Source organism: Augochlora pura, chromosome 7 (genome assembly GCF_028453695.1).
Source record: "Augochlora pura isolate Apur16 chromosome 7, APUR_v2.2.1, whole genome shotgun sequence".
Taxonomy (NCBI): domain Eukaryota; kingdom Metazoa; phylum Arthropoda; class Insecta; order Hymenoptera; family Halictidae; genus Augochlora; species Augochlora pura.
Window position 1 is genome coordinate 19,602,860 of NC_135778.1, and position 21,734 is coordinate 19,624,593.

Sequence of the window (21,734 nt, forward strand, 5' to 3'; positions counted from 1 at the left end):
ATTAGTGTGACCCAAAGAGGGCCACGCGCCGTTTTCAAGTTACGTTTATATAATTTCTTTAAATTGTTGACTTAGACCACTTTCATAATTAACACTAAATGAATTCCATATAATGTTGCAACTACAATCACCATTAATGGTTCATCTTTGACTATATCGTAAAAATTGCATTGATTAAATTTAATTTAAAATAATGTGATGTAAAATAACTGATAAACTCATTTCTTTTAAATTTTGATTTAGACCACTTTCATAATTATGGGTCCATACATATACATATAAACCATGTTTTTTGTCTGCCTAGCTGGCACAGTGGCTAGCATCGTGCTGAGTGTTATCGCTCTTGTTGCTGTGCTGTTTTACTTCCGAGATCCGGACAAGAGAACATGTTTACGTCCCTATTGGTATCCATTTTCTTCGAGAAGGAGCAGTGGAAGCGTTCGGTACTGCAGAGTATGATCATTATGCATTTTATCTATACATATATACCAAGTTAGATATTAAGTTTGAATAATCTCATTAATCTTAACAGGCAACGGATTTCTATGGAAAATAATTAAATCATTAATAATTATATAAATATATTTTTAAATTTAAAAATATTAAATTTAAATTAAATATAAATAATTAATCAGTCGAAAATAATATATTACATGTTCTTAAATTGCATAATATGCATAAAGTTTGTAAGATTTGTGTCAATCAACAAAATTCTCATAGAGTTCCTTACATCATGACTCCACCATTTTGTCAGATTGCAGTAAAATATACGAAAAAGTCTCCGTAGATATAATTTAATCTGCCGCGTTAACGGTTTAACTGAATATTTATAAACAAGTCTCAAGAAAACACATATTTTCTACTGAAAGTTTATTAATCTCAAAAACTAAGCATAATTTTATATAGTTGTTTTAACAAATTAAAAGAATAACAGAAAAAAGTTTTAATTATTAAACATATACTAATTGACTTACTCGTTATTTTAGGTCGACACTACGGAGGAAGCCAGACTGTTACTTGACGTTGATCCTACTCAGTGTCAAACGGACAGCGACGATGATCTTCTGGTTGCATAGTAACGTCTAGTTGTCCTTTTTAGCGAAACAAGTTTTTACACTTATCTAAGTAACGAATTACATAAAGAGGTGACAAATATAATCGAACCTAAAAATGATGTATGTAAGAAGTCTGATTCCTTGAACGCAGCGATCTGTTCTATCCACGAGAAAAGCAGAATCTGCGTGAACAACGCGATTGGTCAACCTTTACAATTGTTTATCATCCGGGAATAAGGATGCCAAATAGATTTAGTATATTTCAGAGATAGATTGGTCTGTCGGTTATACCGCACTCGTAATGTTACAATTACATTCTCCTGTGCCTTAGACCTTTGTTCCTTCAGAAGAATCCAACGAAACGTCTAGATTAAAACCTTGGACCTTAAACCCTTCTTCCATAAATTTCAAAAAACCTGACACACTTCTTCTTTCCGACAGAACATCACCTTCTTTGATAATATCTACAATCTGTGTGCACTAAAATCATTTATAGGGTCTGTAAAACCATATTAACTCAATTTTGACAGAAATATGTTGTAAACCCTTTTTCCAGGTTGGTATTCAATTAGTAAAGAACAGCTGTGATAGACTACTTACTTTCCAAGCAAGAAGAGTGGTAGAAGATTTGCATTTCATCATATTGTTCCGTGCCATGTTATATTGCTAACACTTATATAGCATAGAGTATAATGATATCATATTCTTCAGTTGCATTCATTCATTCGTCAGTTTTTATTTTATATTACATACGGGTATCAATAATTTATTTGAAACAGACAAGTATATAAATAAATCAATGTATACACTTGTACAGTCTTAAGTTGCACTACCATTAAAAAATTAATAATATTTTTGTTCATTTAAGATTTGTATTTTCTCCTTTTGTATAATACGCTGTAAAGTGTTATTAATTTTGCAAATGTTATTGCTACGTATGACCTATTTTATGATATAATAACTTTATTTCAATTTTTAAATTGACGGATACATACGTATAATATAAATTTTTTTAGCAATTTGGAAATATTAAATTCTGAATAATTTGAATGGTATTGCTTTGAAATTCATAATTCGTTCCCTGTATTAAAAAAAAATGTTGTACTAGTATAGCACATATGGTTGTAAATGTAATATTTTCTCATTTAATATGGTACAAAAAGCTTTTGACGATTGAACGATCAAAATTAAAATTCAGCAATATACATTTATAGTTCTAATCCATTTTAATGTCATGAAATTAACGAAATTTTTATTTTATATGTTCCTGTGAAAATAATAAACATATTTTAGTGTTCCAATGTACCTCTATAAGTAACTTGCTGTTATCAGTTTATTATTCTATATTTTACTTTTCTTTGTCACTATTTTATTATTACTAAACAATTATTTAATTATTGTTTAATTCTTTACTTGTTCTATGACATATTTCTTACATTTATAAAATGATACTTATATTTGCAAAATTAAAAAGGAAAGCTTTACAACTTAGTCAAATTGTTGCGTTGATAATAATAAAAATAGTAAGGAATTTTTATTATTATACTCACAGTAAAATGTTAATGCTTTGTACGAGGCTTAAAACAAAATTTTGTATATGTATGTATATGGGATATACGAACAAAATTAGGAAAGTTTGTGATTATTTCTGATCTATCTGTAACTTTATAACGAAATGTGGGTATCTTGACTATACCTTGGTAATATAAATATGTAATTATAAAAAGTACTTAGTTTGTAAATGATTTAGAAAATTTTTGAATGTTGTGTCTATAAATAATACTATTATTACATATGGCTGAATTATCTATTTTTTAACCTTACCTTAAAAAGTGATAGCCGTGGGGTTGTTAACTGTACCCTGAATCGTTTTTAGAAGTCATTTTTAATGTACATGCAGTGTTCTTAAGAGTCAACTTACTTCTCCAATTTCAGATTAATTATTTTATATTTTTGATGGACTAGTAAAAAGGTATTTCCAGAACCATTAGTTATGCAGAAAAGAAACAATTCTTCTTTTGTGAAAACGATGACTATATAATGATATGAACACATTTTTTTTTTAATTCGACCCAAATTTTATTTATTATATAAGTTATTATAAAATCAAGGTGCCTATTTATTGCGACAGCCTCTTCGGTAATATAAAGATGAGTTTAGGAGAAAGGATAATACTTACGCAATGAAAATCACGCGTCGAAAGCATGAAAACTGCAAAGGTAATGGTGTACATTAATTTACTTAATATTTCAATCTTTCCATAATACACGCTAAAAACATGAGTCGAACGGAAAATCTCATCGCCCACGATACAGTAACGTGTTCTGCACAATCGAAACTAGGAGAAGAAAATCAGGAACAAAAGTTTATTACGCTAAACAGTTCATTTGTACGATGTGTGTTACCACTGTGTATCAACATAATACAACAAATTTATTCTCGTACAGTCGTTATAATACGTATATATAATCTGGACATGAAAATTAAGATACTCGAAGAAAACAAAATTTCATTTCAGAACGTGTCACATCCGGTCCCATAATTACAGTACTCTCTCTCTCTTTCTCTCTCTCTCGCTCTTTCTCTTTCTCTCTCTCGTGCGCGCGCTCGTTTAAATCAATAGAAAACAATATGTAACGGTGTATCTCGTTCTTTTTATCCAGGGAAAATCTATATCTACAAAGGTACGATGCGAACGCGAGTTTGCAATTTGTGTGGTAAAAGAAAGCAGATCGAACTCGCGACGAGCGGTTGCATTTGTAGTAGTATGTCCGCGTGTGTAGTGACTAACAATGTATCGTCGGTAGGACAGGAAAACGAATTCAGTCGTAACAGCTAGCTTTTTTGTTCAGACATATTTTTTCTTCTTTTATAGCACATACATTCATTAATACGTAAATTGTTCCGATAGCTTAGTGCGGTGGTGTCTTTTTCCCTTTATTTCTCTGTTTCGTTCGTAACAAACAACGAAATACACTGTAACTTTTTCCCCGAGTCGAATCGAACGGAAGAAAAGGAAGAGGAAAAGAAAGAGAAACTCGAAGGAAAAAAAAACAAAAAAACTGAAGAAAAACGGTGTTGTCGCCAATCTGCCACAGATACGTCATTTGTACTCGCGCGCGCGCCGGATATCGAGGACCAACAACTGAGCCCATGTATCATTGGCAGGTTGTGATTAGAATCGGGGAGGCCTAATCGATTATCCGGAAACGACGGTCTCCCTTCGAATCAATTTTGTTTACCGACGGATTCGCGTTTCTTCAAATCTGAATCCCGCGTTCTCTGTTGAAAAGACACTCGGTAGAACATCTACGAGATGGTTAACTATAGAGGGTGCAACGGGAGGGTGGCTTTATACTCTACAAGCATTCTCTGGAACACAAAATTAAGTGAAAGGAGACGCGTACCATATTCCGTTCCGGTTTGACACATTCCCCCCGTTTTTATCCCGCTTAATCTATCTCGCTTTTATTCGCATCGTTCTTACACAATTCTTTATCTACGCGTTCGAAGGCATCGCGATTCCTTTCTTCCTCGCTCCGTTCAACTGAAATACGCGTGACACGTATACACAAAACACACACTCTCATCCGTTCGCTATGGCCCGTGTATCATATCCGCTATACGTCGGGGACGATCGTTCAATATCCGGCATGTAACACTGTCTCTCTCGTTCATTCCTCCCCGTTCAAATAACATTCTCTCTCTTGCTCTCTCTCTCTCTCTCTCTCTCGCGATTTTTTTAATTTCCCACATTTACAGTATTATGTACAACTGTTTGGCACCGGAATTGTCTCTTAATCGAATGATGCCAACGAAGGGTCCATGGTATGAACACGATCCATGACTAGAAAGCCACGACAGTGCGTTTATTCACTCTCCGTTAAGCCGATCGAACAACCATCTCTCTCTTTCTCTCTCTTTTTCGCTTTTTCTCTGTGCTTGCAATGGCACGATGATAATCGCTCCAGCGACCACATACATTTTCGATGATGCTCGATCGGATCCCGCATGCCCCCACCGTGAGGTGTCTCAAACAGCGTGAAAGTGACAGCACGTTAGAAGTTCTTTTGGCATACTTTAGAAATGTACACGTCCTAATTTGTTCTCAAGCCACGTTTCAGTGGAATGTATTTGCCTACCAGTTTGCACACGCAAGTATCCCTTCGACCGGAAGTACATCGTCAGAATCGGCCGGACGGTAAAAAGAACACACTGCCGAGTTGTTTCTAATTCTCTCGCGTTTTTCGCCCACGAGAAAATAGAGAATAATTCTTTCGTTTTACACGCGTCCCGAGATTCTCGTCCTGCCGCGTTCGATATCGAGACTAGGTTTGACAAAAAAACGCTTCGCTGTCGATTCACCCTCGCCGAAGGCAATTACATTTGCTTGCTCTTCTTTTAATAGCTTTTTCATTCGTTACATATTTTTTTTGTTTTTCTCGTATCCTATGAAATGACTGACTGCCACTGGTATTTATCCCTTTTTTTTTTCTGTGTTATAAATTCCAGACTGCCCAGCAGTCAGACGCACAACAGTTATCACAACTTAAAACCGTAGTACTAATACATTATTCTTTTGTAAATATTTTAATATTTAATCATAAATATTATGTATTATATTTATAACAACTGATCATTATATCGTGCCACGATACTTTATGGTGGATTAGTAAAATACCATACGAAACGTCATGTACAACGGTTCACTTCCTGTTCATCCAAGATTTCGTTGGAAGGGTGGAAAGAAGAGGGGGAGGGGGTGGCGGGCGGGTCTCTTGGTACAAGGGGCGTAGATGGCAAGTGAAACAGACTAGAAAAATAAATGATAAATGCAAAACAGTACTCTGTTGCCAAGCGCGAATAAAACAGGAGGAAAAACGTTTTTGCTCTCAATACTGCTGTTTTCCCTGGTGAATGTCACATGGGCGCGGTTAAATACCCTCGTCGTATCACGATTGTTCTTTTCTCAATGTATTTCTCTTTTTGTCTTTGTCATCCTACACTTCGTCGTCTTTACTAAAAAAATATCGATCAAGGCTACGCACGATACTACATAATGGTTATTAACATTTAAAAATGAGATCTACATTTTCATCCTGCAACTCGGAAGGAGGACATTAAAGTATTACTCGTGAGTTCGTTAACGAAGTGTGGCCTTATTCGAGCGTGTTTTTATCCTTGTGGCGATGCGGTAAAATAGTTTCTTCTCGTTCGAAACTTGATTCAATCGTCGTGTTCATTGTAGTTAATTGTCCTGGCATTCCTGGAGCAGCTTTTTGTATATTCTCTGGTAGCGTGGGTGTGGGTTGTCGTGTTGTCATCGGTGAGATTTTATATACGTCGAGTTCTCTGGTTTTTTTTCCGGTTGTTTCCGCGGGACGGAAAAGAATAGCACTTAACGGGCGTTGTTCGTGTCGCCCCACATTGTCGTCGTCTCAGACACACAATCCAGGACGATTTCAGACGGAGGATTTCCGTGACTGGCCCGGCTTGCTGCGCGTGACAGAGTTACCGCGGCGCCGCCGCTGGTTCTCTCCTTGTCGTCCCCGCGCGGCGTTTTCGTTTCGCCGGCGCGGGGAACGGTCGCTCTCTCAGAAGACTTCCGAGTCCGGTTCGTTCGACGGCGCGGCCTGAAGGGCCAGCTGCATGCTGGACTCTGTGTTACGCCGTTTCATTTTACCCTTGGTCTTCTTCAGCATCGTCGCCTAGGGAGGGGCAGCAGGGTCACAGGGGGAGGGAGCGCATAAACGAGCAATTTGAGAAAATGTCAGTCGTTCAGGCCAATAAACAACAATATTTCGCAACTCCTTAACAGCCAGAATATTTTACAGACCAACAAGAAGACATATTTGTGGACGAAAAGAGGTATAAACACAAGACTGATCAACACCTGCAGGACATTACTTAACATATTTTTCAATCGATTTTTTTCTTCGTAATCGCATACGATATTAAAAGTTGATTTTCACTTATCCAGCTTTCCATTTGTCTGTTCAAGATTTTTTTGAAATCAAGTCACAGCAATCATTGAAAAGTATACAAAACCAAAGTAATTTATCAAACACTGACAAAATCGAGAGGCTCTAACTTGTGATATTAACCCTTCATCTACAATTGGATCGTTTTTTTTTTTAAACTCAGATTGATTTTCATATTATAGTTGTCCGGTTAGAAATCGCAAAGGGTTGCAATTCTAATTCCTCTCCTGAAACAGTTTCTACTAACACTGTCATTATACAGTATATACATTGTCATTACACCGATTATTCGTAATATATAAAATAAAATTATACATTATTTAAAACAAGTGTTTCATTTATATTACATAGAATTTAAACTATTTCTAATCGTTAAAATAATTAATTTTTAATTAGCAACTGTAATATCACAACATCGAAATATTTATGTAATAAACTAGTTATAAATTGTAAAATATTATTCAGCAAAGACGTATTATGTGCAATGTACACAAAGATTTGTAACAAACAAAATTATTAGAAAATATTTTAAAGATATGTGAGAATAAACGATGTAACAGACAATATTGGTAAAATTAGGGTTGTAGACGAGACGATTATCACTTTTTCAAATTAAGACGCTCAATTTATCAGTATACAAATTAATGTTAACTGTGAATAATCAATTCTATTATATAAATATAAATGATACGTACGTGTCACCGATTAGAATTTAAACATCTAATTAAAGACATTTCAAAGAGACGTTTTGAAGATGTAGGTCTGCTTTACAGAACGTTATTCCGAATGGTTTATGCTGGTTAATGTGTATTAAGTTAAATGATTATACTTCTTTTGTTCTTTGACTCGTTAAATATAAACAATGTTTACAATACAATGTCCTAGCAAGTGGTAATCAAGTAAGCTGAAAAATACTATTTGGAAAAATATGCATAACAACTATATCATATACAGTGTTGTGAAAAACAACAGGTTGATAAACAAACAAAATTTACCATGACTTTTAAAGTATTTTATATAATTTCTATATTGTTACCTTAAATCGCGAAACCTGTACGTTTGTGTAGTGGAATAAGAAGAAATTATTTGTCATTTTCAATAAATTTGCGGTAGTCGAAAAATATTGCACTATAGATCGTTAAATAGTAATTCTCAATATATACAAAACTTGTTTTTAGACATATAATACAAACATATACATAGATATGTAGATATAATACATAATGTTCATACATTTCATACAATTTCGTAAAATTCTCTTCTTTATAAATAAAATTTCTATACACGTGGGATGTGTACATGTAACCAAAAGTTTAGTTCGTTCTGCAATTTTTCACAACGCTACATTACGACAAGCTTGAATTGCGTTTTGAGCATTAAAATTTCAGAGCAATCAATGAATTTCAGGGCAAACTTCGGCTTCGTTATTTTAAATCTATAAACCTCCATCGATCAAGTTTTCTATCGATCAGATTCAAACATAAATTTCATGAATACCTTCGAAATCGACTAAAACGATCTATAAAAAAAATAGCTGAGATAAAAAGATATTAAACAGCCGTTAACAGGAAACAAAACATAATCATCAGACTGCGAATTTGTTTTTAGGACAATAGTAGGTGAGGTACAGAAGAGTCGGAAGACTTTAAATAGACCGTTATCTTGATAATAAAATAAAATTGTTTTTTAACATTTTCTCAATATATACTATAGATTATCCAACAAGACGAGTCTGTAAATAGAAACGTGCTCGACGCAGGGCCCGTTTACAATGTAATCAACCTCATGTGTGTTAAGTTTCTCGCCAATCTTTCGACAACGAATCACCAAAATTCGAAAACCAATAGCCGCTAGCATCGAATATCACGCAAGCGATCCGTTTATATTTACCGACTCTCTTCTTGTCGGATGACCTATAATTGAAAAAGTTGCGGTGCGCGCCAGCATTTGAAATGTAACCGATTGAATTGCTGAAAATCGTCCATGTCGAAAGAAATAAAAAGATTTGAAGCTCCTGAAACCGATTCGCTCCGCAAATAGAACGGAAGCCAGTTTTACAGAATCGAAGAGAGTACATGAAATTGCTCGAAAGCAAGATACACCCGAAGCTGGTCAGTAAATTCGTCGATAGCTCGAATACATCAAGAATAGTGGCACAAAGAGGACTACATGCGACGGGAACATCGAATGGAATTTCAACTATACAGGAAGAGTACATGTACGTGATCTATGTATTTCGCATGGCGTGGCCACACCGAAACTCCCCTCTATTGTTGCAGAATTCTGGGAGAGGACAACAGTCGGGGAGTCTAGGCGGAGCACTGGTCGGAAAACTTGAATCACGAATTAAATCATCGGACTAAGTTGCAAGCTGCGGTTAGGTTTTGTTGGTACACTCGTCCGTGCTCTTGCCCTCCTCCCCGTTAGCGGGTGGAATCGACGGTTCGGTATTCCGACGCTTGATCTTATTTTTCTTCAACATGGTTGCCTGGAGCGAACAAAGGAACAAGGAGATAACATATTAGTTAGAGAGTGCGATCAGGGGAGGATTGCATGCGTTGCCGGACACCAGCAGTTTACGGGTTGGAATAGCAGTTTTATAATATGGAGCACTGCGTAAACAGCGTAATGATAAGTCAGATTTAGGCGGCTAAGGTACATACAGATGCTCCGTCAGAGAGTGAAACGTGCGACAAATATGTAGGTAGCCCCATCATTCTACATGAAATCGAACAGCATGAGTGAATATCGACAACAAGTTCCGAAGGTGTATCAATTTCATTAAATCACTGTTAACCCTTTGCACTTGACGTCTGTCCCCTCGACATCAATCTTACAGAGTATTTAGCGATGCGCGACACATTTTCGCGTGATTAGGCTGAAGATAGTAAACTCGGCATATTATCGAACAGATTTTTATACGCGATGTACCAAGTCAAATGTTACTAATTTCAATCTTACGATATATTGAAAACATTGACTCGTTGATCGACAAAATTGCAATAAACATCATTGAGACAATAGCTGTGAGTATAGGGAAAGTCTTCAACATTGTATCAAGTTTTTGTGTCACAGTGACTGATCAAATATAATGAATAAATAGGTTTGCTGAGAAATTTTACAAAACAACTAAAAGTTAGCAAGAAGGGACTAAAAATAATAATGAATATTATTTTATTACGTGTTTAAATTAATCTTATTAAATATCTCTATTTACCAAGAAGATTAGCAAATAGTAAAACAATGAGTTCATCGTTTTCAAAAATCTAAAACACGATAACATTTCAAGTGTTTGTAAACAGAGTCGAAATTGTTTAATACCTATGTGTAAATGAAGTTGAAAAATCCTTTACCTATTCTCGCTATTTCTCTGAAACGATGCACAATAAAAGAAATACTTAAACAAATGTTACTCAGTTTGCTGAAAGATATTACGATAACATGTTGGTAACCCCTTACTTCTTACACTTAAAAGTATGTTGGCGGCTTCTTCTTTTACTCGCAGCTATTGTCTCGAAAAGATTTGTACTAAAAGTTATTACTAAGAGAAACCATCTCGCATCATTTCATGTAGAAATGTCAATATCTTCGTTGCATTCTAAAATCAAGTTTGTATTAGTTTATTTTTTCTGTATATTATACAGTGTGAATCGTCTACAATGGGCCGCCTGAAGGTAATAATTGGCAATAGAACTGAATTTACCAATGTGATCTGATAAATCAATGTACAGAGATCTCATTGTATATAAATAACTTTCTATTTTTTAATTCTCTAATTTATTTTCCTACGATGATGATTGAAGGCCATTATAGGTCAGCCGTAAGTTAACAATTTATTTTCCATTCATTATTGTATCACAATACTGCTAGATCAAATGTCTTGTTATATGAGACGTCTGTAGCATCACGAACTCCGTTTGAGTTAAGTGTGACCCTGGCTTTTTACTTTTGTATAATTATTAGTAGTTCATTGTATACACATTCTATTTTAATTTTCTCTACAAATCTGCCGCTCAATACCGTACCGATTTTATATATTTTACTCAGGTGACTTACTTTAAGCGATTCACCCTGTACTGGTACTTGATTTGTTACGGCAAGAGCTGCACACAAGTACAGTACAAGGTTTATTCGAGAGGGATACTTTCTTGCAGTCAATGTCAACGAATTTGACCAGTGTATAGCATATAATATGGACTTTCCTCCAACTGCTACCATCCCCACCCCCTCCTCTCCATTCGTGAGTCACCTGCACTGGTTTCCATCGCAGTCTGGATCCACTGATTCTCAACAAATGAGTAATCGAAGGGTTACCCGGAGTCCTGTATAGTAGTGTGGTTCGCCGATCTGGTTAACACTTTGCCGTCCACGCGTCTTGCAAAAATTTCTTCGCTTGGCGCCGGCAACACTGTTTCAGATTACTTCGCTTGTCGCCTTTATCGGGAAAGTTTATCGGGAAAATAAAAATTGTCAAGTTTCACTAATCTCATCGTTAGTTCTCACGAGTTTTCAAAATCTTGTCTCCCTATTTTCACGAAATTGCGAAGATATACAGTCAAACCTGTTTTTGTGCGGTACATAGGGACCGCAGAAAAAAATATTCAGAAACTTTATAAATAGCTATAAGAAATAATTTTTCACGACATGTTAAAGAAAATTTTTGTTATGTGGTAAAGAGGGACCGCATAGAAAAAGTCTCACTTAGAAAATATGTCAAAGCTTCACGAAATAGCAAGAAAGTGCTTTCCAAACGAAATAAATAATTAAATTACACATTGAAACATTAAAAAAAATTTTAATTTCTAATTTTAAACATGAGGAATTTTCAAAATGTACATAATTCAATGCTACTCGTCGTAGTTATATATAATATAAACGTGCACATTTTTGCGATGAAATGGTTTGTAATCGCTTTCGTTACTTGAATATACTACAGTTGATTTATTTTTTAAATCTCGCAGAATAAAATCATATACAAAATAGTAACTTTCATAACATTTAATACAAATTCAACTTCCTTTAAAATTTATTCTTACATCATACATTTTTACAGCACTTCCCGTATAGAATAATATAATAGTCTCTAATAGAATAATATTCTACATAGACAATTCAATTTGTATTTTAAATTTGCGCATGAATTTTTTTCCAATTTTTTTTTGTTGATATTCATATACCGCACAAAAGGAGAATCGCACAAAAAAAGCACATAAAAAAAGACCGCACAAAAACAGGTTTAACTGTACATATGGAAATAAATGTAAAATTTGTTTGTCATATATATTTGCACGCGACACCACTGTGGTGTCACCGGCCGTCGAGCAATACTTTGCAAAGGTCACCACCGTGGTGTCGCCGGACGGCATAGTGGTAACATTATAGTTCTGAACTATGATCGGACAAAAGTTTTATCTGAGAACCTTGGTCTTGATCAGTATACGGTGTCTCAGCTAAAAAAAAAGGCCATCCGAATGCTCCTTCAATTATGGGTGATTTGTGACAACATTTAAAGGTCATTATATCAGGTTACAGTTAATGGAAAAACGATTTCAACTAGTTCTAATATGATAACATTCAGATGACCATTGGTGGAATTATTTTGTGGAAGTATACAAATTTTGAGAGTAAAATTTTGGAAAATGATACCTTGAAGGAAAGATTTTCTCCCCTGGAATAATTCTCGTATTCAATTAAAATGTTTTTCCTTGTATATTTTGCTACAACATTAAAACTAATAAAGATATTTGATGAGAAAATATTAGACGATTCACACTGTATACAGATTATACCATATAACTGATTTCTTTTACACTTTTGTTGTTTTTTCAAATAATTTTTGAATTAAATATTTTGAAAAATGTTGTTCTTTTTTCGACAAAATTACCATAATGCTTATGAATTGCGCAGATATTGAAATTTTTTTACATCCTTTTTTTGATATTATAAATTGCAACAATTTAACAACAATTTAGCTTTATCTCTTATCGTTGTTTTACAAATTTAAAAAGGTTTGAAACACTTGTTGCAGTTTGAAAATCCGTATGTTTTTTCGATTTGAAACAAAAATGTCTAAATGTTCAAATTATAGTATTTGAGTACATTTGAAAATAATACGGTTTCTCTGCGCTGCTTATTGTTTTAGAAAAAAATACAATTTTTTACAGTAACAGCTTCTTCTTAGTCTTCTAAACCGGAACCTCTCCTCGAAGAAAATAATTACAACAGATGAAACTTCTCATGAAAATATAACTATCTAAATAATTTTTAAGACGAATATTCAATTGGTAAAAATAGTAAAATGTAGAAATCTCTGTTTTATAGAATTTGGAACAAGCAAAATGATTTTAATTTTATTAAGTTTAATTATACTATATTCCAGAAGTGATACATTAAAATATATATATATATATATATATTATTTAAATATCTGTTATGCAATATGGGGATTTCCTACTATCAATTAACTTTATAACGTAATAGGGGTTGCACTTGACATCAAGAAACTGTCCCAGAACTCCTGTTACACCCAAAAAGCAATTCCTGCGATGTTTCGAAGTCAATTATTGCTTAGCAAAACTGTTGGTTACGGCTTCGTTAACGTATTGTTAACGAAAAACACAAACAAATTACGACGCGAGCACAGCTCTCTGATTGATCCGTGTTTTTAATTGGTAAGTCGTCAACGAAGCTGTAACCGACGTTTTTGCAAATGAAAAAGTCACTCCATATCGTTTCAGGAATGCCTTTTTACGTAATAGTAGTTCTGTAACAATTTTATCAGTTTCTCTATCATTTGATCACTGTTTGAATATGTCAATATATCTCAACAGTATTGGACAACTCTGTTCTAGGTGATATTATAATCCATAACGTTTGCGTAACTTAATTGAAAAAGAAAGAAATAGGTTTGCCATATTAGTGATTCAGTGATATATTGGATTGGGGAATAAGTTCGTAGCGTTTTTATAATTTTCTTTTATTTTGCAACGATTTGTTGCTTTTTGTCAAAGTGTATAATATTCATTCAATAGAGCTGTTTCTGCTTTACAAAACTGTGTTAATCGTCTTTTTGAGTCATTTAATGTGTTATTACTTTTGAGGCTGTAGCGACACACGGTCGGCGATCGTAATAACCATTTGTGCTGACCGCTTGCAGATTCCAAGGGTTTGGCGAAAAAAACATTCCTTGACGTTTACAAGAACGGAAATGACATTATTCCTTTATTTATTTATTACTTTCACGTAATGAAAAAAATAGTAAATAATGGATTAATTTATTGTTATAACTATTAAGACAGTTATGTAGAGCAGAAACAGCTCGATCGAATGAATATTGTACACTTTGTCAAACAGCAACAAATCGTTGTAAAATAAAATAAAATAAAATATAAAAACGCTACGAACTTATTCCCCAACACAATATTTTAAAATTAAAGAGATCTTCCCAATCAGTTGCTCGAGTGTTAATTGCTTCGGTACCTAAACGCACTGTCATTGAAACGATTTCGGATACCAACACAAGTGGCGAATAAAGATCGAATACATACTATGCAGGGAACTTGCAGTGCAAAGGGTTAATTGGAGAACACAAAGTATGTAGATGCTAAAAAGGAGAGACAGGTAAAAGAATTCCAGTGCTAAAAAAATAGGAAAGTTTACTCTTACGGTGCATTACACCCACTCTGTTCTCTATTTCAATGGAATTATGGGGTTGTTACGGATGTCTGTACCAAGATTACCGTCAACGCTGATTTTAAAACTACGATATGCCCTGCACTCTGGACCCAAGGTTCTCCATCCACTTGTACTGGAATATCGGACTGCAAATGAATTTTTATGTGTCCTCCCTGCGAGGGATACAAAATTGATCTTTAGTATCACGAAGTTTCTTTCTTCTAACTTCTAACTGAACTTCATCATGATGATAATCATACACGTTAGTAAACGACACTGATCAACAAACATTTTCGAACGAGGAATATTTCAATGGATTCTTATGCATTTTCGAGCACTAAAAACGTACCCTTGTTTCTCGGCGTTGAGAAAAGAGCCGAATCTTTTATTTCAGGAATATTTCTTCTTACAGTCGTAAAAGTTATGAAAATTTTTCTTATGCAAAACGATCCTATGGATTCTCCCAAATACGATATTGTAATTGTGGATAACAATATAACGTTTAAATCGAGAGGGAAATTGTTAGAAGTTCCGTTTTGTATTGGCTTCGTTTGTCAGTAACGTGATTTATGAGTGAATATCCGTTCATTGTTTCGGGGGATCTGTCGCACATATTAGGCTGGGGAAAAAGAAATCCATTATTTTTTCGGTAGACGGCTATAGCGATCGATATCTGTTAAAGTATCGATCAAACGATTTCAGATTTATGCTCGTTGGAAAGGTAACATTTTGCACTACAAACATTCTTTTTCTGTTTTTTCTTTGGTCCATTGAGTTGCGAGCTACAGGGTGTTCAAAATGGAAGTTAACATAGAGAAAATTCGGTACATTTTACAATTTTTCTTTGATTAAGGTGAAAATGCAAGCGGCTGAAATTGTGATTGATGTTTATGGTCTCCATAATATAACAACCATTTACGCGCAAATTTGGTTTCATCGATTCCGTTCAGGTATTTTTGTTGTTAAAGCTGCGCCTTGTACAGGTAGGCCTGTCGTAGAAAATGTTGACAAAATCACAGAAATAATCGAAGTTGACCGGCATGTTAACAGTTGTAGTATCGCCCGAGAGTTAAAGATCGACCATGAAATGGCTTTAAACCATTTGCACAAAGCTGGATTTAATAAGAAGCTCGATGTTTGGATGCCACATAAATTAACACAAAAAACCATGATGGTTCGATTTTCCATCTGCGATGTCTTGGCCAAAGAGAATGAGACCGACCCATTCCTTGAAGGCATGGTGACTGAGGATGAAAAATGGATGACATACGACAACATTGTGCGAAAACGTTCATGGTCGAAGCCTGATGAAGCAGGTCAGACGGTAGCCAAACTAGGACTAACAGCCAAGAAGGTTCTGCCATGAATTTGGTGGGACTGAAAAGGAATCATTTATTATGAGTTGCTTCCATATAGTCAAACACTAATTTGGGATCTCTACTGCCAACAACTGGACTGTTTGAAGCTAGCGATTGACCAGAAACTGCCAGAATTGGCCAACAGCAGAGGTGTTGTGTGCCATCAAGACAACGCCAGGCCACACGCCTCTATAGTGACTCGTCAAAAAATTCAGGAGCTTGGCTGGGACGTTTTGATGCATCCACCATATAGTCCAGACCTGTCAGCAAGCGATTACTATGTTTATCTTACATTGTAAAACTTCCTTAGCGATAAGAAATTGACATCGAGAGAAGATTGTGAAAGTCGACTGCAACAGTTTTTCGCTAATAGGGGCCAAGACTTCTACGAGAGAGGCATTATGAAGGTACCTTTAAAATGGCAACAAATTATAGAGCAAAACGGTGCATATTTGACCTAAATCGGACAATCGGAAACATGTTAAATAAAGTCTCGAAGTTCACGTAAAAATAATGGATTTCTTTCTCCCCAACCTAATATTATCTATTTGTCATAATCAAATGATCATAATCAGGCAGTTCGGAGTCATCTTCATGGTCATTTATTACCTATCGTAGCAATTTTCAACAGGTTTGTCGTCTACTCCGCTGGAGAGACATATCGCGACAGTCATGTTAAAGATAAAGACTCCGAATGTAGCAATAAAGTACATTTCTCCGCAGTAATGATAATAATTGTACTACTAGTACTAATAATAATGAAGAACGTGATTTTGCAACAATTGATTAAACTGAAACAATCGCATATAACCTGTTTATGAGTGACGTGTTTCTCCGTCTTCTCATACATATGTGTACAGATGATTTTATTTTCATATGTGAAATGCTACTTTGAAAATATACTAGGATGGATTTCGCGAATTCTAACATATGAAGGATAACTTTTAATAATAAGTTGATAATATAATTTAAGCAATTATCAATGAAACGAATATGTACATCTATTGTAATAATTACGATCATGAAATATAAATTACTTTAGATCAGTCATAAATTATATCTTCATCTTATTTAAAATCGATTTTTGAGCGAATTAAATAACATTCTAAAATATAAATAGGAAATCTCAATGTAATAAACTTCATATATCTATAATAACAATTCGTTTCTGTAAATTACAGTGTTGTGATATACTCAAAGAAACTTTTACATTTTTAGTTATGTTTAAATAAAAACTTAACAAAAACCCGTATTCGTATATTCCTACATTAGAAAGAATAGAAAATAACAAAATATAAATAGAATTCCTTTTGGTTTTCTTTAGATGCCAATGAAAGTATAAAAGTTACTTTGAATTTAAAACTTAACAAAAAACACCATATTTATATATTTTTATAGTATAAATGATATGAAACAGAAATATGCAAACGTTTTATGTTAAGTTCTCGTTTAGATATCGTTGTAGAAAAAAAAAGGTGCGGAATGTTTATATTAATTACACAGATCATTGTATAAAAGTTGGTTATATGGTTTACAGTCCCTGTCATAACATGTTCCTATTAGAATAATCGGGTTATTTCAGATGATCTGGTAAACCGCTACTCAAGTTATGTAGGTTACGTATGGCTACTAAGAACTGAATCCGATTTAAGTTACAGTTAGAATTCCTGGACAGAATACAAAAAGATACTACCTAATCCGTTGTTGATTCCTATAAGTACACAATCCTGAATATTTTCGCGACGGATTATAACCTGACAAAACGTTTAGCTCAATAGACTGTTTGAAGTAACTTTTTCCTTAGTGAAAATTCAATCGGCGGCTTTGTTTACGAGCTATTAATGAAAAATAAGTAAAAAACAAAAAACATAACTTTGACATAATCTTGACCAATGAGAGACGGGCTCGGTTGATGCGAGGCAGCTGAGCCAATGGGCGAAACTGGGCTTCGTCCGCCCGTTGGCTCGACCAATCCCTCATAAACCTTTCGTTTGCTGATTGAGAGCAATGCAATTGTAAAATACCAACTGAATCAATGGGACCCAAACAAGACTTCACAATTTAAAATCTCATTTTCAACAAATTTGAAAGGATCCTCCAATATCTAGAAACGATAAAGTTGTGATTATTCTTATTTGAACAGGACACTCAAGAGTTTTGATGATTTCCTGCTAACAAAGTCAAATTCTTCTGAATATTCTTTATTGGTCCCATCACTATACAATGTTATTCCACTGAAGCGTTCAAGGTCTTTATTGGAATGAACTAATTAGAATTAGAAGGGTTCTATAGTTGTGTGACTAATTGTAAGTCCATCGGCTACCAAGCAGAGCTGTCTTGGATTCGATTCTCGTGTGCGGTTTCCTTGTTTTTTCTCAAGATCCTACATTGTTAAGAGTGACCTGAAAATGAATCTGAACTCGAACGATGTCAACAACATAAAATCAGAAACATTCTATGGAGAGTTGTAATATCAAACCACTCTTCCCTTAAAAAATTGACATACACAAACCTGTTCAAACTACGTTATGCAGCATACAACGGAGTTATACAATGGAACGCTTATTATATGAACGTCTGTTATATGAATTGTATATTTCCTGCCAATATTCTACATCAGGGCTCGGAAATAAGAGCACGTAACGAGGCTACGTCGTTGGCTACGCCTCCTGAACAGTGCAGTCACGAAAAAATATTACGCAAGGAGTGGGGACCTGAGACGCATGCGCGGGAGTCACGCACAGAGTGCGGCGCGTCTATGTGAACACTATAATAATTCTAAACTACGATCAAATAGAAGCTCTACGCCGCGTCACGACCGTAGTTCAGAATTTTAATGTTTATTCACAATGATTCAGTATATTATTGTCTCTCTGTATTTTATGTATAGAAATAAATATAAAATTTCAATTATTATAATTTGATTTCCTTTAGTATAAAGTATTGAAAGAAATTCAATAATACTTGCTTGTTGTTTTACTATGTCAAATTCTCTTATATGAACACATTTGTCTCCGAATGAGATGATAGGAGAGAAGTTCTATTATACATTAAATATATTCATATTTATACATTATCCACGTTAATTTTGTAACATATGTGGTAGTCAATTCCGTTATAATTATTAAGACCACAAGAAAAAGAAATATCAGGTTGGATACTATGAAACGGGTGCTACATTGCATAAATTAACATTTGAAATATTATAAAAACCGTATTTGAGAGTATATGTAATCGTTCTGCATAAGAATAGTTTGTATCGTTTTTACGCTTAGACGTAAAAGTAATGATAATGTAGAGAAATAGTGCGGGGTACAAGACTCTCTAAGAATTGTGTGAATGCGAATGGAAATTGCGAAAATCGTGTTTGAATCCAGTTTCTCTTTTTTCCCAAGATTCTTGTACAAAAGTAGTGTTACTATTAGCAGAAGAAAACAAAAAAACTTCATATTTCTGATCAGTGTCATTTATTCGATTTAATATGATAAAAAATGTCGTTTCAATTATTCTTGATTATCATCGCCTTATTTGATTGCTTGATACAGTAAGTAATTATATATGTAATATTTCATTTTATTCATTGATTTATAAGAATACAAATCCGTGTAAAAATCCACAGACAGAATAACAGAAGGCAACCACGATCTGTACATTATATTTTACAAATCAAAGACGAAACTTGCAAAAGTAAAGCGTAAATGAATGGATTAGTTGCCATTTAAAATAGTAAAAAGATTAGAAGATTTCTTAAACATTGATGTATAATTTGAATCTATTAAAATTTTTAAAGAAAGGATGAATTTTGCTATTTAGTTTTTATCTCACAGAGTTAAAGTTTTCACTGGAATTACTTGTAACACAAATCTTACCTGGGCTATCCTCATTCCTGCTCGAAGACTAGACTGAATTTGTCCGAGATGCATCACCCCTGTAACACCAACCACCTCCAGCATACCATCCCAATGGTTTGGCGTATGAAACTGATCTACCTTGGTATCTGGACCCCAAGGATTCGCACCTGAGCCCCAACTACACAATTCAAACAAAAGTGAGTATCAGGAACCGTTAGTGAGAAACGATATTATAGTTTTTTCATTCAGGTCTCGTGATCACACTCTGAAGATTAAAAAAATCGATATTGTTTAAGTATAGTGCTGACGATTTTCTAAATGTATAGAATATTGTCAGAGCAGTTTTCCAAATTCCACCAGTTAGCGAAATAATTATAGTATGCAAAGCGTTCCATTTAAAATCAAAAATAGGATATCTCCTTTGAAATGGGGTAAGGCACAATGAAACATTTTTTTTAAACGAACTATAGTGTAAGAGATAATCGAATACGTCACTTCAAATGAGTCATCGTGTCAAAATCAAAGAGATTTCATCATTTTTATCAATGTCATACTTTACTAACAAGTAAATCCTTTTTATTTATAGTTAATTGCCGAATTGTTGTGTTGTTGTCTTAAACTTGCCATGGAAACGTTTTTTAATACACGAATAGAAATTATTCGGGACATGTTTGTAGAAAATGCACGTTTGTTTAACTCCTTCAGCCGTTATACGTGTGACCCTTAATAAATGTGGCTTGAAGTTAAAATATTTTGTGAACTAATAACTTTGCAACATATATAAATCAATACTCTTTTATAGAATGTATTCAACTGTACCAATTAATGTATAAAACATATACGATTTTATTTTAAAAAGTGAAGGTTACCTCAAAATTTTCGAAATGACGAAACAACGAACATATCTAAACGTTAGTCTCTATTGGACCACCTTGAATACACATAAATATAACATTACATGCAGTAAGAACTTATAATATACCTTAAAATATTCAGAATAATTATTCCTTCGACTTGTGGTAATTCTACCAGCTTTCCGTCCACTTCCAATCGAATTTTCGTGTGCAAATCTTTGCAAGTTGTTTTTTTCACCATTTGCCGCAGCGCTATCGTTACGTACGTTCCCTTGTTACGAATCCTGCTCTTAAATTTGTCTGGATTTTCTTCTCTGGCCTTATGGAAGGCCAGACACAGCTCCGCGTCGACACCAATACCGAAATAATTGTTCATTACGTATATTTGCGAATTGTCCTCGTTAGTCGCGCCGACTGTAACATACAAACATTTTCATGCTGCATATATCGGAAAATTCAAAGAAACGTTTTAATTCCTACTCCGTTATTTTCTGCTCTTCAACAGAATTGTAAGTGCTTTTAAATATGTGGTAAATATGAGGTACAAAAATGACCTTTTTGCCATGGAATGATGCGAAAATATGTAAGTATGTATAATTTAACAAACCTCCTGGATTATTGATTAATTGTTTGTCTTCTTTTTCTTCCGTGTGGAAAACAACTGTCCACCTATCCAGCTGAGATTCCTCCGCATCAATAACATCTCGTAGCAGATTCAGGGGATCTTCGTCACCGGTGTAACCGGCACCCCAGCAAAGAACACGCGCAAGATCGTTTCCTGTTCCTAAAGGTACGATAGCGCAAGCAGGTGACGAACACTCGCTGTCCTGGCCCACGTTGTCCAAACACTGTAGCACCCATCCTATTGTTCCGTCCCCACCACAAACTAAGATTTTGTAGTCTCTTATATGCCGGAAAACGTAGAGTCTGAAATCAAGCATAGGAAATCAATTTTCAACAA

General features: G+C 34.5%; 2 protein-coding genes across 15 annotated transcripts in view; one reads left to right on the forward strand and one right to left on the reverse strand.

The window, feature by feature from the left end:
* Window positions 1–2,850, forward strand: part of Lerp (lysosomal enzyme receptor protein) — a 34,109-nt gene extending 31,259 nt beyond the window's left edge. Inside the window, exons 15-16 of one of the 2 annotated variants that reach the window (XM_078186683.1) lie at window positions 305–443; window positions 987–2,850. In XM_078186683.1, coding sequence (XP_078042809.1) covers window positions 305–443; window positions 987–1,086 — 239 coding nt within the window. In that variant the 3' untranslated portion in view covers window positions 1,087–2,850. Of the gene's footprint in view, window positions 1–304; window positions 454–986 lie in introns of both variants that reach the window. The other variant, XM_078186682.1, reaches the window with a different exon arrangement.
* Window positions 2,851–3,467: 617 nt separating this feature from the next.
* The window catches only part of LOC144473097 (diacylglycerol kinase theta), a 66,618-nt gene continuing 48,351 nt past the window's right edge, over window positions 3,468–21,734 (reverse strand). For 6 of the 13 annotated variants that reach the window (XM_078186670.1, XM_078186672.1, XM_078186667.1 and 3 more), the window contains 5 exons: window positions 21,381–21,700; window positions 20,902–21,187; window positions 19,938–20,097; window positions 14,767–14,883; window positions 3,468–6,763 (listed from right to left, as the gene is read on the reverse strand). In XM_078186670.1, coding sequence (XP_078042796.1) covers window positions 6,650–6,763; window positions 14,767–14,883; window positions 19,938–20,097; window positions 20,902–21,187; window positions 21,381–21,700 — 997 coding nt within the window. In that variant the 3' untranslated portion in view covers window positions 3,468–6,649. Of the gene's footprint in view, window positions 9,525–14,766; window positions 14,884–19,937; window positions 20,098–20,901; window positions 21,188–21,380; window positions 21,701–21,734 lie in introns of all 13 variants that reach the window. The other 7 variants (XM_078186673.1, XM_078186669.1, XM_078186678.1 and 4 more) reach the window with 3 other exon arrangements.